The 24,785-nt window shown below is 46.1% G+C and overlaps 2 protein-coding genes across 7 annotated transcripts in view; both read left to right on the top strand.

Annotated features, from left to right (window-relative positions):
- Nucleotides 1-1,281: 1,281 nt before the first annotated feature.
- myl2a (myosin, light chain 2a, regulatory, cardiac, slow) lies at nt 1,282-4,501 on the top strand. The gene is made up of 7 exons (XM_076014397.1): nt 1,282-1,437; nt 2,069-2,161; nt 2,848-2,923; nt 3,045-3,149; nt 3,223-3,301; nt 3,468-3,516; nt 4,078-4,501. The coding sequence occupies exons 1-7, from the start codon at nt 1,435-1,437 to the stop codon at nt 4,180-4,182; spliced, it is 510 nt and encodes a 169-aa protein (XP_075870512.1). The 5' UTR covers nt 1,282-1,434; the 3' UTR covers nt 4,183-4,501.
- Nucleotides 4,502-8,527: 4,026 nt separating this feature from the next.
- The window catches only part of LOC142880347 (paxillin-like), a 31,654-nt gene continuing 15,396 nt past the window's right edge, over nt 8,528-24,785 (top strand). For 5 of the 6 annotated variants that reach the window (XM_076014199.1, XM_076014201.1, XM_076014200.1 and 2 more), the window contains exon 1: nt 8,560-8,843. In XM_076014199.1, the coding sequence (XP_075870314.1) occupies nt 8,831-8,843 (13 nt within the window). In that variant the 5' untranslated portion in view covers nt 8,560-8,830. Of the gene's footprint in view, nt 8,844-24,785 lie in introns of all 6 variants that reach the window. The other variant, XM_076014196.1, reaches the window with a different exon arrangement.

Genomic DNA, 24,785 nt, shown 5'->3' with positions numbered 1-24,785 from the left:
TACTTTTTCCACTCACTTTCATCACAAGTCGATCGCTCAGTTGGCTCCCGATTGGCCACAGAAAAACCAAGACCAACCAGAAGATGCTTTAGGTCTGATCGTTTTAAATTTAGATCTGCAAGATTTCAGACTTGAAATAGTTGCGATGCAAGCGATGTTTTTTTTATTATTATTTGTATATTTATTTCAAGTTCAGGTTCAGCAGAGCAGAAGCCGGTGGAGGTTTAGCAAGTTCTATGTCATTGGCATGAGCACCAGCCAGTGGATATAGCTTTACGCTTTACCAGAGGCCTCATTAATGGTCTGCAGCACGCATGGTGTTTCAGGTGAGGCTATTTCAAAGAGACGCACTGATTGACTGTGGTCTTTTGAGAAAAGAAAAAAGAAAAAGCACGTTATAAATGTGACTGGGGCACGGCTCCACCAGGTTCATAAATTACTGGGAACGAGCCGGTGATTTTCACACTCTCTCAACTCGTCTTGCATCCGGAGGGGAGGAGAGACGGAGGACACATAAATCAGAATATTAAATCAAAAGCTGTTGAATAGTCACCTGGCTTTTGATGGCTCCCAGTCATAAATTATGAGAGTTTAAAAGAGTTGAAAAGCTGTCGGCCTGTTTTATTATCGCGACAAGTTTTAGGGCATGATCATTACTTCCTAAAGCTTCTGCAAATGCATTCACTCTATTAGTTTAGGTTATTGACTAGAATAGATCAACAACTGTCACATCGTGCTGTCAAAGTTACCTTTATCGGGTTTTATTTAATGTGTATATAATATACCAGTACGTCACTGGATGGGGACTGAGTTTTACATCACTTCAGTTTAAATTTATTGCTCTTCAGGATGGCTCTGATTCTTTTTCAAATAAGCTTAAATAGTGGCTCAAAGGTTCCACGACAGGTCAACTGGAGGAAATCAGTTGACTTTTCTCCCACTTCTGTGGCTGTCCCTTCTTTTGAGGTAAGCAGGAGCGGAACAAAAGAACACAATGATAAGATCAGGTTTATTCAAAACCATTCAGTCTTATTTTATTTGCCGTTTATGCTGCTAATGACCCTTTTGAACTTGTGTTTTTTTTTGCGTTTCAGCGACGGTGACCCGTGCACAGAGGCACCACTGTTTGAGGTGATTAACCGCTTTAACCTTCAGCCCGCTCTTGATATTCTAAACCAGTTATTCCAATCTTCTGTGCTCCCCGTCAGTACTCACAGCAGCGACTGTGACGCCACTAAATAGGGGTGTGTGTGTGTGTGTGTGTGTGTGTGTCTCTACAATACGAAACATCATTTACCTGACACTTCCTAAAGTGGACATAGTTTATAAATATCATCCAGTGGAGCTGAGGGGTTGGGGGTTACAAAAGGCTTCCCACAATCTCTCCATTGTTCACTGGCATCACTGTTGGACCGACCTCCCAGCTGCTCAGCCATGGTAAGACCAGCACAGTGTGTGTGTGTGTGTGTGTGTGTGTGTGTGTGTGTGTGTGTGTGATGGATGGACAGATAAGGTGCATCATCAGTGCTTTGCTTTCTTTATGTTTCGTACCGCCAGCAGATGCTAAAAGTAATTCTGATTTCTGATCATCCATTATTGATTGATAATTAGATTATGAACGTGTTAATACATAATATGCATCTTACATAAATAAAAATCATTAAATGCAAGTTCAGTAGTAATATTTTTTTTATATAATTATAATTTAATAAATATATAAATCATCAAATTTCTAGCTTTTATAAATATACTCAAGTTAAGTTTTAGAAAGATGTTTAGCAAAAATATAATATATTTTTTATTATATATAATAAAGATATAATATAGTGACACAAAGTATTTGTCATACGTCTAGATGTCTGCACGTGTTTTAAACTTAGTCATGTATGTCTGTGTTTTGTGTACTTATTTCTTTTTTTTTTTAACATGGACCTGAGTCAACCCCCTCTTTAACAAAATAAATGAATAAATACTAGTTTGTCATTTTGAGCCCTTTGATTTGAATTTTCAAATCAAAGGGCTCACTGTCCGTCACTGTCCGTCATCTGCTCTCCTTTTGCACCAAAAGGCCCCAAAGAAAGCCAAGAAGAGGACCGCAGAGGGAGCCAACTCCAACGTGTTCTCCATGTTTGAGCAGGCGCAGATCCAGGAGTTTAAAGAGGTGAGAGCAGCTGCTGCTGCTGCTGCTTTGGGGCCTTTTTGCTCAATTTATTATTATATATTTTTGTGGTTATTGTTGTTGTTGTTTTTGTTCCTGACTTACTTGACCTGAGGGCTTTGTATGCGGTAGCACTGTGCCGTCTCTCTCCACTGTCCACGGCCGCACTATGTCCACCTGTCTCTTTCCCTGCCTCCGGCGTGGCAGCGGGCAGCTTTGTGGTATGCCGCTGTGACATCCAGCCGTCCAGCCTGTGTCATCAGTGATTAGGCTGCAGATAAACTGCTGGCCATGCCCAGGATGCCGATGCTCAACCCTCTGGAGGGCCGAGAGGGTGGAGGGCACTCGCAAGTTATAAATACTTAATAGCCATAAAGAGGGAACACCCGATATTCAAGAGACATAAAAACATGTGGCTGAAAATGTGCAGCCACCACAAATTGGACTTTATTCCTTTGATGGAAGCTGAGATGAGTGTGTGTGTGGGGGGGGGGGGGGGGGGGGTTGTGGTTGTGCGAGTTCCTCTCAGCGGCTCTGCACAGCGAATCCTTGCATTTTATATTCCATTTTAACTTCTGCTAAAAATGTAATTGCCCGTAATACGTCTTCTGCGCGATGCTGTGCGGTAAAGTGAGGCTAAACAGCGCAGCTCAGAGAGTCCGATATCTCCTCCTGTGCTCCAACTCCAGGCCTTCACCATCATGGACCAGAACAGGGACGGATTCATCGACAAGAACGACCTGAGGGACACTTTTGCCGCCCTGGGTGAGCCGAGCCGAGCCAAGTCGATACCTCTTCCTCCACTCACTCACAACTGCTCATTTCTTCGCAAATGACCTGCTTGTTCAGACCACATTCCTGATCGTTGTGCTTTCTGCAACGGCAGGTCGCCTCAACGTGAAGCAGGAGGAGATCGACGAGATGCTGAAGGAGGCCCCCGGCCCCGTCAACTTCACCGTCTTCCTCACCATGTTTGGCGAGAAGCTGAAAGGTGAGAGAAGAACCGCCAACGTCTGACAAGTTTGCTTTTTCAGAGCCGTTCTGAGAGATGTCTTTGCTTCCAGGCGCCGATCCCGAGGAGACCATCCTCAACGCGTTCAAAGTCTTCGACCCCGAGGGCAAAGGAGTGCTGAGGAAGGACTAGTAAGTGATGCAACACACTCCTCCTCCGCTATGTTAATTCATGACCTGGGGCGTTATGTCATTTGCAGTCATTGAATGCATTTGGGAGCGTTTAGTAGCCGATGTGAAGGCAGAACTCACCCTGCCATGCTGATTTTTTTTTCCATCCCTTCACTCCACTTTGCAGCGTGACACAGATGTTAACAACACAAGCCGACCGGTTCTCCCCCGAAGAGGTACTTCCACACTCATTTCTACGCTGATTCTCATGGCGTACGTGTGTGACAGTCGGTCAAAAATAACAACCGTGTCTGACTGGACCAGAAGCGTTTGGAATCATAATCACACATTTTCATTGCACACAGAGCCTCCGTGTCGTCTCCTTTTGAAACATGCCAAGGTCCAACAGGCACTGAGATTGGTCTTAGTCTCAAAACCGGTTCATTTGTTATTTTTCAAATTTTATGAAGCAAAATTAATTTTTTTGAAATTGGTTGAAAATAGTTGGCAAAGCAGCAAAATGTTAAAGAAAATTATTTAAAGATAACTTGCTAAAAAAAAAAAAAAAAAAAAAAAAAGGATGTTGCTGTTCAATTCAGAAGCACACTTGAATTTAAAAAAGATGCTGGTCATTTTTTGTTTTGTTTTGTTGTTATTTTTCTTTGTTGTATACAGTCTCGGTCTTGTCCTGATCTCGACACTCTGTCGTCTTAATAACATCTTGGTCTCCATTGATGCAGTCTTGGCTGCAACACTACTGACGAGGACCCAAATCTGTTTGTTTCCTCCCTGGTCAGATGGAGCAGATGTTCACCGCCTTCCCACCAGATGTGGCCGGGAACCTGGACTATAAGAACCTGGTTCACATCATTACTCACGGAGAGGAGAAAGACCAGGAGTAGAGCTTGTTATTTTATTTTTATCTGTTCTGGGAAAAACCTGATCATCTGTGTTTTTAAAATGCACATGATTGAAAGTCAGCCTGCAGCCCTTAAAGGAGATCTGGACTCTGTTGTGTGTTTGATTCTTAGCCTCAGTGTGCTTGTACATTGACCACTATAGAACCCAAAAGGATCGACGTGTTTGCATTTATCCCCCAGGACAGTCAACACAGCCAGTCCTCTGACGTCCAGCAGGGACTAAATACACTCTTTTTCCTCCTCGCCATTTTGTAAACCACTTGGATCTATGCATGTTCGTCTAATAAAAGTTTTAGAAGAAGCCGGCCCCTGTATTTGATTTATTTATTTATTTTTAAATTGTGTTTATCTTTAACAAGTCACGCAATCATGCTCAGGAAAAAGTGGAAGCCTGACCAAGTTTCCTAACAATAACAGCTGTGCAGTTTGCAGCCCTCGATCCCCGAGAGATTCATCCAGGATATGTGCACGTATATGTGTGTGTGTATACTGTATGTATATATATATATATGAGTGTGTGTGTGTAATGTGTATGTGTGCACAAGCGAGCACAAGACATATTTGGCTACTGAAACAGAGGACTCTGGCGTGACAAAGCTCTATTGTTATTTTGGAGCTGTGGTGATGTGAGTGAGCTGCTGGACTCAGGGTGCCAGCAACTGATCCCACCAGCCGCACCCTGCTCTTCTCAGAGACCTTGACAGAGCAGGAGCAAAGACCCTGCAGATGATCCACAGTGACTGATGGTTTGGGAACTGGGGGCGGCGGGGGGGGGGGGGGGGGGGGGCTCAACTCTGCCTACTGAGGTGACTCACGATCCGAGCGGTGGGGACAAAGTGCTCCCATCAACTCTGCCATTTGAGCTTTGAGCTCAGCGTCATTCTGCCCCCTGATTTAAAGGTCGCACATTATTGCAGTTTAGTTTACAGACTATGGATGATTCATTTTTGAGAAACACTCAATAAAACGGCACCCAGTTTACAGCCAATCCCACCCCCACCCCCAACAAATAACAGAGGTGGCTTTGGTGGTTATTTTTTTCACTCTGTTTGTTTTTTATGTTCTAAAAGGGACAAAAACAAGAAAACTGTGAGGTGGTCTGAGTGGCTGAGGGTGCTATCAATAAACAGGCAGAGGTAGTAGAGCCCTTTGTGACATCATGAATGGCCTGATTTTTAGAACAGAGGTGGGTTTGCTTTTTTTTGATATTGATAAGTTGAATTTATGCATGATATTGGATCTTAAACAGATAATTGTTGAGAATTGGTGGTTGCATCTGTGGCAACCGAGAATAGAATAGGAGATCACAAGGAAGTGAACAATATTTTTTATCAGATGTCTTATGTCTGACTGCAGATAGTCGTGTGTGTGTGTGTGTGTGTGTGTGAGTGTGCGTTACAGCTATTAAACATTTACAGATCACAGCTGCTGAGTTACATATGTGATTAGAACAGATAATAGCAAGAAAAGTAGTTTTAAGTATCACTCCAAACTCACATTCATTACTGGTGTCCCTCTAAGAAGTGGACAATGCGGACATTTGTCGTCAGTTACTCATGTCTCGCCTCTGTCTCTCTCTGTATGTTTTTTCCCTCTACCATAAGAGATGAGATCATAGAATATCAAGGCTGGTACCAGAAGTGTTGCTAGGAAACAGGACGGATCCAAGTTCTTGTGAGCCACTTACAATTATTGCAAAATTCGGTATATGCACTTGCGATTTTATTTACCTCCTGACGACGGAAGAGGGACACAATAAGTCTTGTCTGCACAGTTCACAATGCACGCTGTGTGTCAGAACTTTCCTGGATGGGGAATAATAATGACGACATCAAACCTGCAGGAGAAATAACAGTTTTCGTGGGAAGGAATTTGTAGCTGTGTTTCTCCCTGCTGCAGCTTGGTGTGATCATTCCGTAAAATATGTACTGTAACTTTGGATCTGTTGACGGGGTTTAGTTCCAGCCAGGAAGTGAAGACGTTTGCTGTCAACCCTGAAATGTTGAGCTGTCTGCTAACTACAGTGCAAGTTCTAATAACATGAAGGAGCTCTGGCGGTTGTGAGCCAAAGCATCGTTTTTAGATTCAATTTCATTGATTGTGTGTTTATGTGTATGTTTGTGTTTCATTGTCTCTACGGCTTGCCTCACAGCAGTATGCAGAAAGAGAGAGATACTAAAACTGATGGCTGCAAATGAGATTGTAGATACTCATTTATTTTTTGGTTGATGTTGCTGTACCAGGTTCGCATGATTTTTTTTTTAAATAAAGTGACAAAAACAACACACACACACACACACACACACACACACACACACACACACACACACACACACACACACACACACACACAGACGTTCTTCAATGAGAAGAAAGTGGCCAATTACTAAAACAGCTCCTGCTCAACAAAAACTCTTCACAAGTTTATACATGACCGCCCCCTAGTGGAAATGACTGAAACTAATCATTGACGATAAAGGGTTTTATTGCTTTTGCTCTTATCCTGCAACTATACTCCAATAAAATAAGTGAAAAACACATCATTATGTGCAATCACATCTCCCTAAAAATGACAATGGAATTCATTTTAATAAGAAGAAAAGTGGATGACAGCAATTATTAATCAATAAGAGCATTTCACGGTGTACCGAGGTTGCAGTTAATCCTCAGTACAGAGAGCTGTGTATGGAGATTCAATACAGTTCTTGAGTGGGGTTCAGTCTTTATCGAGCATTGAGAAGTAATGGATGTATTTTCTGTTCAAAGTGCTGATTTGTTCTCAGAGCAGTTCATTTCTTAATGGTATTAATATCAAGGACACTTATTAGTCCAAGAACACAGGGTGGGGGGGGGACCTGACGGCCTTCAGGTCCGGTTGCCAAGCTTTTAAGCCCAGAAACCTGGACCTTTTGCTGTAACTCCTCCACAGCCAGAGTCATCCTCCCCATCCATGACTCACTTTTGAAGGCTGAACTTGTGACTCCCAACGACTCCTAATGAATCCTTGGGGAGCCGATTCATCCAACGAAAGTGCTGGAGATTCTCGCCTCCTCATCACTTCCAGTGTCTTTGTATGATAAACAGAGTATATTTCAGCAGGTCTCCTAAAAATGAACACATCTTTTTAGTTAAAGTAGCTCTTAAACAAGTATACAGGTACAAGTCGGTGTGTTACTCCTAGATAGTGGTAATTTCTCACCGGCAGGTGGCACTGTAGGCACAAACTACCACATCGGAGAGTGTTGAAAATGTGGACCATCCCTCCCTTGAACAAAGATCTACAAATCCCCAGACACAAGTATAGGTAGTCTCAGCAGTTATGCAGTTCCAATTAACAGAATCACACGGTCAACAATTTTGTTCGGTTGTTTGTCCCTCATTACTTTAGAATAATTACTGCATGGGGAGAGGCAGAACAACAACAGCGGGTGTTCACAATTACATTGTTGTACAAATTGTTCAATTTCAAAGCCTGTTGCAAAGGACTGCATGCCGAGATGCTGCACGTTAAAACAAATACAAACACAAAAAAATGATTTAAAAAACAAATGAATGTAAATACATACATACATGTATACTGTATACGGGGCCTTTCAGTGTGGAGGTATTCTGCCTGTATCTGCGTGGGTTCTCTCCGGGTTCTCCGGCTTCCTCCCACAGTCCAAAAACATGCATGTGAGGTCAATTGGACACTCTAAATTGTTCATAGGTGTGCATGTGAGTGTGAACGGTTGTTAGTCTCTATGTGGCCCTGCGGTGAACTGGCGACTTGTCCAGGGTGTCACCCTGCCTTCGCCCTAAGACAGCTGGGAGAGGCTCCAGCAGACCCCAACAACCCTGATCTTGGGAATAAGCGGGTATGGAAGAAGGGATGGATGGATGGATGGATGTATATATGGGGCCTTTCAGTGTGGAGGTTGCATGTTCTGCATGTTCTGCCTGTATCTGCATGGGCTCTCTCCGGGTTCTCCGGCTTCCTCCAACAGTCCACCAACTAAATTGACCATAGGTGCGCGTGTGTGTGTGTGTGTGTGTGTGTGTGTGTGTGTGTGAGTATGAATGGTTGTTTGTCTTTCTATCTGGCCCTGTGATGAACTGGCCACTTGTCCGGGGTGTCAATCTGCCCTATGACAGCTGGTATAGGCTCCAGAACACCCCCCCCCCCCCCCCCCCCCCCAACACCTAACCCTGAGTGCAGGAACAAGCGGGTATTGAAAACGGATGGATGGATGGATGAAATTATTTTGAAGAAATTCCACTTCAAACAGTTAAATCTGAATTCAGTACTGCTTTCCGCCGCTAGGTGTCCCCAGTCGCCGTGTGGAGCAGCCAGGGGGCAGGCATGCAGGCGGGCAGGCATGCAGGCAGGCAGGGCTCGGTGTGGACCGCGGGGAGAGGCAGAGGGGGGCGGCTGGCTGTGTGTGTGTGTGTGTGTGTGTGTAAACCTTCCAGTGTGTCGGAGTGAGTGCGTGTCGTCGAGCAGCAGAGCAACTCGAAAACTTGTCCGCAGACGTTAGCGGGTCGGGGCTTTACCATCCGCGTTCGGAGCCCGGCGACTGGGAGCTGAATTTGCCCGCTGCGGTCGACTGAGGAGGACTGGTCCGGTTCAGTGGAACCATTTCCGGCCAACATGGATGATTTAGGTAAGTTCGCTTGGGGCTCAACGTACCGCGGACGCGGGGCGCAGGAGTGTTTGCTCGAACATAACGGCGGGTGTCGCTCGCCGGTGATATTCGCCCCTCAACCGCCACCGACTTGTTCTCTGGTCGCGAGGTGTGGGGGGTTTGGGTTTGTTTCTACTCATGGCTGTCCTGTGTGTTGGACCACAGTGTCCCGGTCATGGAGGCGAAGTTTTCCCGGTTCGGCTAAGCTGAGTCCGGAGCCGGGTTTACGTGCCCCGGAAAGGCCCCGGCGTGCTGGAAGCTCAAAGAAGCTTCGCGATTAAAACGCGTCCAAGCCGCCGCTTTTTCCGCCGAGAAAAACTCGCCTTTGCCGGGGACCTTGTGTCCCGCTTTGTGCCTCGGCTCGGCTCGGCTCGGCTCGGCACGGCAGCCGAAGTGACACCTCATCGCTCTTCCACATCACCCAAACAGGACACGCTGCGTTCCCGTAACTTCTCTCTTCCCCCCCCCCACGCTCTGAACTAGCAGAGATCTGGAATTTCCGACCACCACCCAACCCCCCCCCCCCCCCCCCCCCCCCCCGGAGCCCCCCCGGAGCCCCCCCGGAGGTTCTCCAGGTGGGCGGCTAACAGCTGGCCGCACTCATTGATTGAAAACAATCCGCACTCTTTCTGCGGCCAGTTTTTAACCTCCTGTTGCCACCTCTGAGTCCTCCCACCCCTTCATTTTTTAATTCAGTGCAGCAGATTGAGACCGCAGAATCGCGCTCGTGCGCACACGCGGGCAGAATTGAATCCAGCTGAGCCGGGCTGTCTCTCCGAATTAAAGCCCAGCTGGTGACAGCAGTGTACATGTGATGCTCGAGGGCAGGTTGTGGTGACATGGAGAGCTGCAGAACTCAGCACGCTGTTATTGATGCACTCCAGAACCCCCCCCCCCCCCTCCCCCTCCCCCCGGAACCCCCCCCCATTTGCATTGCTGCCATGGGGGTTTGTAATTAGCTCCATCAAAATCTACTCACGTTATTCCTTCATATCGGATGTAATTGGGCCACTAGGAACCCTCTGGAATCTATTAAAGGGCAATTTCAATATATTGAAGATACTCTGGAGCGACGCCAGGCAAAAAAAAAAAATAAAAAAAAATGCAGAGCTTTTCAAAAGTAATCTGATTGAGCCGTTTTATTGGAAAGGCTCATTTTAAAAGGTTTGATATCATGTCAAGTTTACCCTATTGGTTTTCTACACTAGATTAATATGTGTCTGGCTTGGAAGTGTATTTTCTCGTCGGGAGAAAAGCCGATCTTTTCATTCTTTTGCTCGCTCCACTCCACTGTTTTTTTTTTTTTTTTCCTACAAAGTCCTGCGTCCTGGAGATCTGTGATGCCACAAGGGACACAGTCCATCTTCCAGCCGGGTGATGTTTCCACCCGCTGAGACGGCAGCATTACTAATACTTTTCTTCACGAATGCGGTTTTAGCAGGAAGCTTAAAAAAAACAAAACAGGTTTTCTGTAGGAAACTGTAAACAAAGGGCTAAATGTTGTCTCCTATGTTCCGTGTTTTGGCGTGATTGTCGTGTGAAGCTTCCCCTCTGGGATGACTTTTAATAACTCACTCAACTGAATGTAATGTAAAGCCTTTTGTCTGCACAAGGCTTTTAGCTTTACCCCGGAAACATTCCCATGTAACTTGACATTGTGACCCAGTGGAAGCTGCGTTTATTGGGTGACTGGATAAAACAATTGCGTGTTACAACGTGTCAGCATTCTCTCACTCTGAGGACAGCAGGTGGTATTGGCAGTGAGATAAGAACGCCGCGGCCCGGTGTTAATGGCGCCAGTCAATTCCGGCTGGCTCTCATTTGCATTTTAATAAACTGGCACATTGAAGAGCAATCTGTGCATCTTCTCACTGCTTAGCTCCACAGTGGGACGCTGGTACTCATCACGCTGGGGCCACGAGGCAGGCAACCCCCTCCCCCCCCACCCCCACCACCACCCCTGTATACCCTGCCAGTGAGAGCGCACTGAGAACATGTGTTATTCTATATCCAGTCAATATTTATGGACACCCTCTCAGTTTTCAGGGGCGGGAGGGGGGGCTTTTCTTTTTAAAGTAGCGACCCTAAAAAAAGAGTGTTATACAACCCGGTAATTATCATGTCACAGGGGTTGTAAATTCTGTCGTAGTTTTAGCATGAGAGCTTTTAAAGTTTTTTTTTTTTTTTTTTTTTGCACACCGCTGCAGAGAACTGGTGACACTGCAGCGTCATGTGAGCGTGTGTCCGTTCCAGTGGATTGGTGAGGGAAAGTCTCCCTCAGAGAGAAGGTTTTTTTTTATCGAAGGTGTTGATGTTTTATCTAAATATATGTGGGTCGCTTGAGAGTCGTCTTCCTCGAGCCCCCTTTGAGAGGATAATGAAACCTTCAAGGTATTTTTAGCAGAGGAGTCCTTCTTCTCATGTGCTGAGCCAGCAGCGTCTAAAAACCCTGCTCCGCCCACTTGGGGAACACATTTCTTTCCCTCTTTCCCTCCCTCACCTGCATTGTTCACCAGTTTGCCAATGTGTCCCACACGGCTGCCAGGGCTTGAAAGCAGCGGCTGCCTCCCACCTGAAATCACCGGTTGTTGTGATTTTTATTCTCAGTAGCTGCATTTCCATTACAGTATTTGTAAAATAAAAGCTAGATTTCTAAAAAATTTCGACAAAATGCAATTGCAATTTGGAGGCGTTTCCATTGAACGGTTGAAGCGCATAGGCCGTAATTCTCGGAAAATCTGGCGGGATGAGATTTTACGAGATTGCTTTTGTTTGTTAGGGTTAGGGTTAGTTATTACTCGTAAAAAAAATTAAAAAAAATCCGTCTCCTCCTCCGTCCCGACATAACGCGCCATTTTCACTTAAAGTGAACTGGTCAGCTGACCCCGTACCTCACGTTAGCTGATGTGTAAATGCGGAAAAAAGTGTTTCCATGACACTTTTGTGATACACCTCTACATCGATACGTCTGAAAAACCACCTCATGAGAGGGTCAAAACCTTTTAGAGATAATTGAGGGTTTTTTCAAAGTTTGGGTGATTTTATTGCAATATTTAGGTTTTGCGCAATTCTAGACGTCATGGAAACGCAGCTATTGATTGCTGTTCATTTGACTCTCATCGTGCTTTGATCAGGACGGCCCCGGCGTTGCTCACAGGCAGGGCGTCGGGGTGCATCGGGCCCGCATGCACAAGTTGGGCTCGCAGCCAGAACGTATCCTCCTTCAGCGCCGCACCTCCCCGCCATACCTCCCTCTCACTCTATCCCACCCTTCCTCACTCCCCTCCATTCCTGTGGCCGACCGCAGAGGAAGCTGCGAGCTGCACTTCAAAGCCGGCCGGGTTTGCAGGGGAGAAGGCGGCGGGGAGGACGAGGCATCCTGGGGGCGATTCTCAGCTGCGGTGGTGTTTTAATCACGTCAGGAAGGGTCATTTTTATCAAAGCTCACACAGATCCTCACATCTTTTTCTCTGACGGTATGGATCTCCAGAAAACAGCTCACTCGTCCCTCTGCTCTCAAACCTCCCGCAAAGACGACGTGTTTAGTTTCCATTGTTGATGCTTTTTGTGTTGACACAACACGTTTTCCCCCCCCATCGCCGCTCCGACGGCTCCCCGCCGCAGAAACCTAGTCGGTTCTGTGCGTCTATATTTAAAAGTATCCTGGAAAGGCTCCACCGGAGCCAAGCAACTTTTTCTTAAATGAAATATTTAAAGCTCACCATTTTTTTTTTCATGTCGGACTCCAGCGGAGCAGCCTGGTGTGATTAATCACCCTGAGAACCACCGTAAATCTTCAGGAAACGTCTGTCCACGTCTATTTTCTTTTTTCTATTTTTATCTATCCATCCATCTATCTATCCATCCATCCATCCATCTATCCATCTATCTATCTATCTATCTCTGTCAAGATAAGAAAGTTATTAACAGCACTTTGTGATGTCACAAAGGTTGGCCTCTAAGGACTTTTTGCATCCACTTTCTGAAAAGTGGATCAAGTTTTATACTGTTTTGTATATTTATTAGCATTTTATTTTGGTTTAGGAAAGCATTGTTTTATATAGTTTATTGGCAAATGGCCTCATTGTCACCTGGCGCGACTATAAATACATCAGAGTTCAGGAGGTTAACCAGGTTGGACTTTGCTCTTGTCATTGATCGGCTCCCAGACACAGATTAAAAGAGTGACGGTTACGTAATTGAGTTATTCGCACCGTCGTTGCCTCCTCTGCCTGATGCAGCCGGTGCCGTTGGGATCTCCACCGCCCTCCTCGGCTAGCGGCGCTCCTCGCCTCGCCTCAGCGCTCCAGGTCTGCAGCAACAAGACGTGAATGTCAAACAGGCTCCAGAGCTGACTTCAGCTTTACCGACTCTGAGCAACGCTACCTGCTGCCACTATTTCAGGTTCTCCTTTCGCGTCGGCTGACACAATAAGCGCCCGCTGATGTGTTTTACCGTTGCCTTAGTGCCGCTGTTTGAAGCGAAGTGATTCCCCGGAGTCGTGTCAACGCAGCGGCGGCAGCAGCCGCAGAATCGACGCACCTGAAGTGAACGTGGGAAGTGTGTTTTTTTTGTTTTTAAAGAAGTCAAATGAGATGTGATGTTGCCTCGATGTTCAGCCGCAGCTAAATTTATCTGGGTTCGTTGTTTACACACCAAAGGAGACGCGTGACAGCTCCCATGCAGATATCTGACACACTCTGTGTCGGCCTGTAGCATTGATCTCGCTTATGCCTAAATCGGAGATTTTCAGCTCCTCAATGCCGCCGCCTGCTGCTGCCGCTGCTTCTATTTAAAATCTTTTCACCGCCTTAGCAGTGACACCGTTGTTGTCTGTAGTCTAGTAATGGATGTGTCTCTTTTTTGCCCAAATTGAAAGAGGGGGAAACCAGGGAAGCAAGTAGCTTTGTTTTCATGACAATCTTTCGCTAAATAACAGCGATATTTCTAAAATACATCACAATTGTGATTTGCAGGTGTTTCCATTGAATGGTGTGAAGCGCATAAGCCGTAATTCTGCAAGACCCCACTTTGAGGAGGATGGAGGCACAAAATTTCTCGCAGAAATCTGCATTTCGATGTTGTTTTATGTCAAGAATGGTTGTTATGTTTTTCTCTTTGATTACTTGTAAAAAAAAAAAAAAGATTTCCGTCTCCTCCTCCGTCCCAACATCAAAGCCAGTGTCAAAACCTTTTAGCCATATTTGAGGGGAAGTTTAGGTGTTTCCATTACCTGTATTTTTGATTGAGATATTTAGGTTTTGCGCAATTCTAGGGGTACTGGAAACACAGCCAGTGATTCTCATACCATTTTTCCAATTGCATAGTTGGCAATTTGCGATTGTTTTATTGTCAGTTGTGTTAATGTATACTCTATATACACTGTTTTTGCTCTATTTAAATGAAGTGTGTTCAGATAAGTCCAAGTGCATGCAGAATATGAAGTATGTATAGCTGACAGAATATGTGTGGAGATAAAATGAGATAAAAACTAACAAGATGGTCCTACAGAGTGAATTTGTGTTCCTCCCTGGTTTTGTGCGATGCTTGTGCAAGGTGACTGGCAACAGGCTCCTGTTGTTGGAGCGGAGGAGACTTTGTCAGTGAGTCATAGGTCAAGACGGAATTTCAGAATCAACTTCTGCATCTGATCCTCCCTTGTGGGTGAAACGCACAACATGGAAAATGATTCATATCTGTAGTGTAACAGGGACTGACAGTCTGCAGGGGTTTTATATATATATATATATATATATATATATATATATATATATATATATATATATATATATATATATGTATATATATATATATATATATATATATGTATGTGTGTGTGTGTGTGTGTGTGTGTGTATAACATATATATATATATATATGTGTGTGTGTGTGTGTGTGTGTATAACATATATATATATATATATATATATATATATATAGATATATATATATATATGTGTGTGTGTGTGTGTGTGTGTGTGTGTGTGTATATATATATGTATATATACATATATATATATATACACACACACACACACACACACACACACACACACATATATATATATATATGTGTGTGTGTGTGTATATATATATAAAAATATATATATATATATATATATATATATATATATATATATATATATATACATATATATATATATATGTATACATACATATATATATATACAGCATAGCAATGCATTCACAGTGTGAACAACCTGAAGAGGGAAATAACTCAAGTATTAGTTTGCGCTGTCAGGACAAAACAGAGTCAGTGGTTAATCTGTGGTTTTTAATTTTAGTTTTGCTGTTATCTTTTTACACTCGGCAGTCAAGTTCCCCTTTCCCCTTTCAAAAGGTATTGAGACTCGCAACTTGTTACCCTCATGTGTTTCTGACGTGCTAGTGTTGAGTTGAAGCCACCTAGACTTCCACTGGACTGGTTGGTTCTTGCACAAAGCTGCCGGTGTCTGCTGCCCTCATTCAGTTTCACAGCGATCTCTCTGAAATTTGTAAAAGCTCGGCTAAAAAAAACAAAACAAAAAAAAAACAACAGTTTTTCACAAAACATCCCCTAAACGAGACTTCCTTGTGGCTTGACCTCAGAGACCTGCTTCGTGCTTTCCTGCCCGACGACGTCCTGCAGCTCGCGGCCGCGTCTCTCCTCTCCGGAAATCAGTTCAGCTTCGAGAGAATCTCACTTCTCCTCCAGCGTTGGTCCATCTGCGCGGCTTTTTGAAACGATCGTGCCGCAGGCCTCTGAAGCATATGGTGTGCGAGCGAACACACACACACACACACACACACACACACACACACACACACACACACACACATGCGTGCACGCACACAGAAACAGTCAAAATCACGAGCTGCTGGCGTGGACTGACAGCTCCGAGGGGGAAGCTGACTAAGCAGCGACGGCTCCACACTCACTCAGCCATCCTGTCTCTCTCTCTCTCTCTCTCTCTCTCTCTCTCTCCTCATGGGCCTGATCGTCCTGACAGCATCCTGCAGGACTCAAGGTCCCAGCAGCCTCTGCAGGCTCTGGAACCCAGTTTTTATGTCATGTCAAAAACGAACAACACACTTCCACTCGCTTCAAGCTGTGTGTGTGTGTGTGTGTGTGTGTGTGTGTGTGTGTGTGTGTGTGTGTGTGTGTGTGTGTGTGTGTGTGTGTGTGTGTGTGTGTGTGTGTGTGTGTGTGTGCTGCCCCGCCGCGGTCATGCCCGGCGCTCGATGAGCCCCTTTGATTGGACGGCTTCCTGTCTAGCTTGGCACATGTGCCACGACAGGAAGTCCCCCCCGGCGACCTCTCTGGTTGCCGTGGCGGTAAAGGCAGGACAGGCCGCTGCAGTTGCACACACACTCTGCCAGTCGCTGCGTCACGCCTTCCTATTGTTGCCGACTTCCTCAATCCCACCCACATTAACGGTCTTGTTGTTGCACGGAGATACTGCAGGGAATTTGGGCTCAGATCACACTTCCAAATTAAAAGCAAGTGAGGAGGAACTGCGGTTATGGCCTAGTTCGCTATAAGCTGTGATGGAGATGTGATACCCATAGAGTTCATAAAATTCTTGAAGTGATACTATATGGTGCAGAATTCACTTTAGCAGAGTTGGTAAGGAGGATTGTACAACGTTTCTGTTCTGTTAATGTACTTCCTCCAGAAAGCAGAAAAACCGGTTCGCACTTCTTTCACTTCCTTCACTTGCCTCACCTGCACTTTTTGGAATCTGCCTGTGAATTGTGTGCTTTATAAAGGAAAAAATGTGTGAGAATGCACATTCTTGAAATTGGATCTTCTTGATGTCCAAAAGGACATGGACACTCTCTCAGACTAAAGGCCACACCCTCCCCCAGGTGGTGGTTCCGCCCCTCTGAGGCAGCCTCAGCTTTCCTCCCCTGGCAAACATGCGTAAGGTCCAACAAAGCCTCGGTGTGAGCAGGAAGCTGAGGTGTTTTCTGGAGATCTGTTGTAAATACTGACCACCAGTCAAAGGTTTGGACACACCCTCTGAATTTAATGTCTTGTCTTTCATTCTCATGACTATTGACGTTGCAGTTTCTCGCTGAAGGCATCAAAACTACGTCTGAACACACATGGAATTATGTAGGAAACAATAAAACTGTAAAATAACCCCACGTTTTATATTTAAATTCTTCAAAATAGCCACCTTTCATAAAAAGCATATTTAGGGTTAGTTAACATGTTTTTCTTTGCTGCATAATTACATATATCTTGTTCATATATTAGATGTCTTCAGTATCTATCTGCAGTGTAGAAAGTTGTAAAGATAAATAGAAAATTGCATGCAAAGGCGTGTCCAAACTGCTGACTGGTGGTGTGTATATTATTTATCACGTCATTCCCCACTTGTCTCGCCTGGCTTCCCCACTGGTGTCTGGGATGGAAGGTAAAGATCTGCACTACAGCACGGCAGCTTCAGACCTGAGCCACAGGGAAAGTTGCACCCGGTTCTATCACATATGTATAATATATGGGCACCATTAGGAGCATCACTCGTGCTTCCCCCTTTATCTCGCTGCTCGGGCTGACGCTGACTGATGGCTGCGTTGATGCAGAGCCACTGATCCTCTAATGCAGCTGTAAGAGGAAAACAGCCGCTACAAAAGGGGGTTTTTGCATGGATAATGAGCACGTGGGAATCGCTGCACGCGGGAATCATCAGCAACTGGTGCCAGAAGCGTGCGCCAAGGGTTTGAAAAGGGGAAAAAAAGAAAGATATTTGAAAGGAAAAAAGAAATAATCCAGGTTATGCTGCTATGCTTCAGTGAATAATGCTTTTTAAGACAATTGCTGCTGCTGGTGCTGCTGCTGGTGCCTGTAAGAGTCCCTTTCAACTACACCAGCGTGCTTTGATGTTGAGGTTTGCATCGGAGCGGCTCTTACATCACCCTCCTTCCTCCTCTGGGAGGTTTCGAGGACGCCGCGGCTCCGCAGACGCTCGGCTCTTTTCTCTGGGAAAACGTGCTTTGCACTCAGCGGGGCTGCTTCTGCCGTCGTCTGCGCCGCCCCGTCGAGGATGTGAAGGCACCACAATGAGAGCCTTTGACGCATCGGGCCGTTTGAGTGGGTAGAAGTGTGTGTGTGTGTGTGTGTTGCAGCTGGATTAACAGGCAGCATCTGGCTGGAAAAGAGGATCACTGAAGACGCCTCGTCTGAGCCCAGATGGGCGTCGATGGCGATACAGCCGCTGATGCTCAGGCTCGTCGAGGCTCTGCACCTCACACTGCACACGTGCAGGTTCCACCTCCTGTGGCCTACCTACCAGCCAGTCAGCCAGCCAGCCAGCCAGCCAGCGGTCATCAGACGCGGCGACACCCCGCCTCTTGGCCGAGGTTCCCACAAAGAGCGGCTTGTCTCCGGCGCCGTGACCTACTTCAGCCCAGAGAGGACGGAACCAGGGAGAACCCGTCAGAGGAATGTGAGGAGAATCCATCCATCCGCCCATCTGCCGCCCCCCCCAACTCCCCCCGCAAATCTGGGCTGTGATCTCGAAAACCCAGTTTACGGATGGATGTGTTTCCTCTCATCGCTGACATAGTTCTCCTCCTCTCTGTGATTTTAGGGCGAGACACAAAGTAACCCCGGTTCACCAGAAATTGTTTTTTAATCACGGTAACGCCTCGGGGCAGAGAACAACTCGTCCAGGAGAACAAAGTGCTGCATTCACCCTCAGTCCTGGGTGCTGATCCCGCTGCCAGCCCAAAGCAGGCAGGGTTGTTGTGCGCCAATTGCGTTGCAGCTCATGATCAACACAACAGGGCGGGAAGCTGAGAGTCGGAGTCAGAAGTTGTTCTGTGTGGCGTCGGTGTTCGAGTGACGTGATTGGCAGCCGAGCTCAGTGGTCACCTGATGCATCGTCGTCATGACCAGCGAGGGTCTCGCTAGTGAAGTCTCGAGAATGAAGGATAAACGCTGTGTCATACCAAAGAGGATTAGGGCCACAAGAAGAGAAAAGACTATCACAGCAAGGAGATTTTTTTTATTTAAGTTTTCATTTCGAGTTTTAAGTTGAAATTTCGTGAATAAAGTCAAACTTTCTTGGAAAAGGTCTATATAAAAAAAGGCGAAATTTAGTGATTAAAGTCGATGTAAAGAAACAAAATTTTGTGAATGAAGTAGAAATTTCATAAATCAAGTCGAAATTTCTTGAATAAAGTCGATGCAAATAAAGTGTAAATTGGCGAGCAGACTGGATGGATGGTGGATTAACCCAGTTAACTACAGTTAAAAGTGAACTGCCAAAAACAGGTGCATCCCACAAGGTTCACCCACAGTCATCAGTACTCCACCAGACTTTGCAGGGAGAGCCTTTCCACTTGATTCTCAACATTTTGACTTACTTCACGTTGACATTAGTTGCAAAATTTCGATTTTATTCACAAAATTTCAACTTTTTAACGTCAACTTTATTCAAGAAATTTCAACTTTAATCTTGAAATTTCAACTTTATTCTCCAATTGGAAACTTCAACAAAAAAAATATCTCAATTGTTTTCTCTTCTTGTGGCCCTAATCCTCTTCCGTAGCGTCAAGTTCTTTTTTTCTTTTTTTCTTTATTTATTTATTTTGCCTGAACACCACCTTCATGCTCCTCGTGACCCAGATTCATTCTGGCTAAGATGCTGTTGCCTGAAGTTGAACTGGCTGTTAATGTGCAAAAACTGCCAGAAGAAGCAATTTTTGCAGAAAACGAAACGCTCATGACGTTTGAAACTCATGCAGTTGCAATACAGCCGTTGCCACCAACAGGGGCACAAAACCATTTTGATAGATAAAGTCTCCTCCCTGCCTGATGTGGATTTTCTTTATACGCACTTTATTGCCCCAGGACGGGTGACTGACACGGCTGAGGAATCATGCAGAGCGGCGTAATTATTTTTAATCACACACACCCGTAGCGCGGCCCCGTCTTGTTAAAGAGCCGTCGACATGCTTTGCTTGTTTTGCAGTGGGACAGCCTGAAAATACTCTCCCCCGAACGCCCCCGTCGGGCGTGCTGAAAAGATTTTTGAAATGCTTTCGGGCCCCGATGCGTGCGTTGCAGACGCTCAAAATAACCGCATGGACAACCCGAACACCACAGGAAATCTATTTGCGCCCTCAAACGACTGACGTTTCTCCTTTTCCACTCAGTTGCGAGCGTCTCGCTGCGGGGAATCGGATGAGGCGTGGCGGGTGTGAAGTGGCGCGTCTTCAGTCGTGGCGGCTCACGCGTTTGGATGCACCATTTGTTAGCTTAGTAAATCCGACCGACTGATGACCTTTGCCAAGGCAACCGTTTCCCTGCAGGGCTGTCGTTTCACTTTTGCAACAAGGATTAAAAGCGGAACGACGCCTCGTCTTCATACGTGTGACGAACGTTGGCGCGTTTAGTCGGTTAAAGTGCGAGCTAGCTCTGCTGTTTAACCAAACTTTTCACTGTGGGTTTCCCCCCCTGCTTCCTCGTGAGGTCAAAGCCGTCACCCAGTGGAAGTAGATGAGTCATTGCTGGGGTGGAAAAAGGGTGTCGCTTTCTTCAAGAACGAGCAACGTGACTCGTTGAACGCCTCTTTTTGTTTGTTGGTTTGTTATTTTGAAAAATAAGTCAAACACGGCAGTGAGCGGCTCTGTTTTCCCTCGGGGGGTTTATAAACCGCTGTATGTTATATATAAATGATATAAATATGCAGAGCAGGGATTCATGGAACTGCACTTGTTGTTCTTCTGCATCTTGAACTTGATGCCACATGAAATTATTGACCTCACGGAATTATTTACCTCTCAGCAAGTTCCTCCTGCTGACGCTTCATTGACCTCCAGGGGGAAGAAGCTGTCAGGCTCAAATGTTGCTGTTTTTTTGTTGGGTTTTTTTTGCATATTGCACAGATGAAGAGAGCAGAGTCGTCTTCATTATCGAATCATCTCTGAATTTTCTACACCAACATTCTCTCGTCTCAGCTTCCCCTCCCCCGACTCAGGAACATCATCGAAGTGGCAGCTTTTTTGTTGTTGTTGTTGTTGTTGCTAGTTTCTGATTTTGTCCCTGATTCAAATACACTGAAATGCACAGTGAATTTCTTTTTAGGGAGAAAAAATAAGTGTCAGCTGTCATAATAAGGACGTACTGTACATGTGGAGGGGAGCCATGGGAAGTGTGGCGGCGGAGCGTAGAACAAAGGCAGGAATCAGACGGAGGAAGGTGTGCAGTGCGGCGCGGCTCATCTTCCTTCACCGCCTGCTGGGAAGCTGCTGGTTTTTTGTCGCTGCCGAAAATTTGTGTCAGTTTGTTTTTGCATTTGTCTTTGTGTGCAACAAAAGAAAAAACCCAGAATTGCGTTTCGGAAGTGGATGTGGATGTGTTTGCACTTTCGCAATGCAATGCAATGATTTCCTCCAACTGTCTGTGCAGTTTGTCTGTCAAAAGCTCAAAATGTGAGCAATGCACTCCGCTGTTAGTCGTTAGCTGGTCGTGATTTGTGTGTCCTGCAGCAGCGGCCACACCCACCTCACCGCCACACAGTGTACACTACCAGTCAAAGGTTTTTTACTTCTCATGCTTCTCATTTAATGGTTTTTCTTTCATTTTCATGACTGTATTGTAGATTTTCACTCAAGGCATCACAACTATGATTGAACACATATGGAATATGTATTAAACAAAAGAGAGTGAAATAACTCCCACAAGTTTTATATTTGAGATGATCTGGAACAGCCACCCCTCATATTAAATATATATAACATAACATATTTAGGTATTTAACTTTTTTTTTTCTTTTGCCATATTAATCCACATATCTTGGTCATATATTTGATGTCTTCAGTGTATCTACAGTGTAGAAAGTAGTGAAGATAAAGACGAAACAGGTGTGTCCAAACTTTTGACTGCTAGTGTTACAAACTCAAACTGGACTCTTTCATTTTCATCTAAAAAAAATAAATAAATAAATCAACTAAAATGAAAGCGGCTTCCAGAATGAACTCTGGTTCCCACACACGCTTTGCTTTAGCGTGACCATTTCCGCGGCCTGGCTACTGTAGCGCTGAGACTTGGATTACAGGCGTCCAGCAGGACTTGGTGTAATTGTGTCGAGTCGTAGCGAGTGGAGCGCAGGCAAAGCTCTGCAAAGCTCTGCAAAGCGGTGGTATTCTTAATTGCACGTGTGTCGCCCTTCCTGCGGCAGCAGCAGTAGAAGACGAAGCTCTCGCTCGCTCGCTCGCTCCCGCTTCGTGCCGACAAAATCCAGCACCGCTCAAAATCGGGCGCGAGCGTGAGACAATACTCTGAAAATGTAACGCAACACCGGGCGTCGACTGTTTGGGTGGTCTGTGACGTGCTGCTGTGGCTCTGAGCGGACTGACCATCCATCATCTCCCAGCGTGTCCCCTCTGCCCGGACCCGGGGTCGAGCGGGGGGGGTATTTTTAGCGGGGCGAGACGCCTGGCTCGCTCTCTGGCATGCGTGGGCGGCCCGGCCGAGGGCCACCTGACTGCGGCCAGTGTTGTCTCCCAAGCAGCAGCAGCAGCAGCAGCAGCAGCAGCAGCAGCAGCAGTGCAGGCGAGCGGCCTTCTGCTGACAGCAGCCCAGAGGGACGGAAGGCGTAAGTGCGCGTGTGCCTCTCGTGTCCTTGTTTCTTTTCTCCGTCTTTTTTTTTTTTTGGAAGCACTGGGAGGAATTCATGAGCTCTGTGACGGCCTGTCAGCTCGTGGCCTTCACAGAAGGGAACTGAAGGTTCGTCCTCGGCAGTGGGGCTGGCTTAGGGTCGTCGTGTTGTTTCTTACGAATATGACACCCAAAATCCAATGCATGTCCTCACGTCCTCGTGTGAAACTCCTCGTGTTTGGATTTTCTTCAGTCTCATTCAAGTCTCAGTCAAGCAGAGCAAGCAAATGAGCATAGAGTGTGACTTTATCACTCGGCAATTTACAATAACAATAACACGACGGCATTTCACGTCGACTAATTTGTGCTGCCGACGTAATCGACCAAATCGCTGCAGCCCTGTGTGATTAGAACAGGCACTAGCAAGAAAGAAGTTGTTTTAAGTAATATTGCAAACATCATCGTATTTATTCCTGGTGTCCCTGGAAGAAGTGGACAATGTGGACATTTTTCAGTTACACATATCTTGCCTCTGTCTCTCTTGTGTTTGTTTTTTTTTCCTTTCATAAGAGGTGAGATCGTAGATTATCAAGGCTGGTACCAGAAGTGTTGCTAGGAACTCGCGGTTCACCTCTCGTGTTTTTCGCCGGTCTTGCTCGGGCTTGTGAGGAATTCATATCAGCATGAACACGCACTTCACAACACGTCAGGGTTCTGAAGGGAAAGAAATTAAAGGAGCAGCAGCAGCAGTGAGGGGATGCAGGAAGGAGGTCAGAGGTGGCAGGTAGAAGAAAAATCTCACTTAATAATCTTCCCATTGAGTTTCACTCCAGTGTGTGTGCGTGTGTGTGTGTGTGTGTGTGTGTGTGTGTGTGTGTGTGTGTGTGTGTGTGTGTGTGTGTGTGTGTGTGTGTGTGTGTGTGTGTGTGTGAGGAAATGCCATGGCATTTACAGAAGCCTCACAGATAACGACTGCTCTGCATACCAGCCCAGAGTCGCTGAGAGGAGCCAGGGGGCCGCCGCACACGCAGGAACGCGACTCAGCGTCGCCCCCTGCAGGCCGCGCCGCTCCCTCTCTTCAAAGAGTGTGTGAACGTTAACCAGGCAGGAAGTCCCGTCAGGAAGAAAAGGCTGCTGGCTTTATTGATCCGACTCCACTCGGAGGAGGAGGAGGAGAAGGAGGAAGAGGAGGAGGAGGAGGAAGAGGGAGGCTTCAAAGCTTCGGGGCGACTCTGACTCGGTTAAAAACCGACGTCGTTGACATTTGGGGGGTTTTTTTCAGGGCTTTTGAAAAAGATTTTTCAGCTTTTTTTTTGTTTGTTTTTACCGCTGAGCCAGAATCGTTATCTCTCCTCTCGCTGTAAACACGCTCGGCTCGTCAAGCCGTTTGCTTTACATCCCCTCAATTATCCGCCTGCTCCTCCTATCACTTCTCCTCCTGCTGCCTCTTTTATCCTCCCGCCCCACCAATCTCTCTCTCTCTCTTTCCCCGTGTGTATTTTTCCCTTTATTTTATCTCTCTCTCCCTCTCTCTTCCTGTAATGAGCCCCATGCCGAGCGGCGTTTGTGTAATTAAAATGCACAGCATTCATCTGGGAGGAAGGGAGGCTCCTTAATCTGCGTCAACCCACATTCTGGCCTCCAAGGATTTTTCTCTCTCCCTCCCTCTTTCCCTCTTTCTCTCTCTCTCTCCCTCCCTCTCTCCCTCTCTCTGTCTCTCTCTCTCTCTCTCTCTCCGCCTGACAGACGCTTCCCAGTGTTTTTCCTGCTCGCTATCTCGCCCTAGCCACTCCCGTCCCTCGCTGCGCCCTGCCGTGTCACACCCAGGGCCGTGCTGGGACGATGTGGAAGTGATTTAATTTCTTCTTCTCGAGCCGATGAGCTTCAAATAAAGAGGCTGTGACTGCGAGTGCGTGTTTCAGCTGACGGAGGCCGCGTGTGAGATGTGGTTGTCTCCTAATTTGTCTCCCTATCGGAGCCGTTTGCTCCTCGAGAACACGTCGAGGTTTTCTTGATTAAAAAAGAGAAAGAGATTTTTGCCAATTCTTCCTCGTAAACTGACTTTGGATGTTTTGGACAAGTTTCTCAAGTCAGTGCAGTTCCGTTGTCAGCCACTAGAGAGCTAAAGTGCGCTGCGACGAGTGCGTGTATGTGTGTGTGTGCGTGAGTGTGATGGTATGTTGCCTTGGCAGACGTGGCCGACACACCTCTGTGTGTCTCTGTGTGTTTCTGTGCCTGGAGGATAAGCTGCAGCACGCCCAGCTGCACAGAAGAAAAACCCTCCAGCCGCTTGTTTCCCTGTTTCT

Source organism: Nelusetta ayraudi, unplaced genomic scaffold (assembly GCF_046127955.1).
Source record: "Nelusetta ayraudi isolate G7.1 ecotype Tasmania unplaced genomic scaffold, CSIRO-AGI_Nayr_v1 ptg000168l, whole genome shotgun sequence".
Taxonomy (NCBI): Eukaryota; Metazoa; Chordata; class Actinopteri; order Tetraodontiformes; family Monacanthidae; genus Nelusetta; species Nelusetta ayraudi.
Note: the sequence above shows the minus strand (reverse complement) of the source record. Positions and strands in the feature narration are given on the sequence as shown.

Bases quoted from the DNA above. Each gene is read 5' to 3' on its own strand.
- myl2a (XM_076014397.1), top strand. The intron at 3,150-3,222 runs GTGAGAGAAGAA...CTTTGCTTCCAG, and splicing joins GTTTGGCGAGAAGCTGAAAG to GCGCCGATCCCGAGGAGACC. The intron at 3,302-3,467 runs GTAAGTGATGCA...TCCACTTTGCAG, and splicing joins GGAGTGCTGAGGAAGGACTA to CGTGACACAGATGTTAACAA.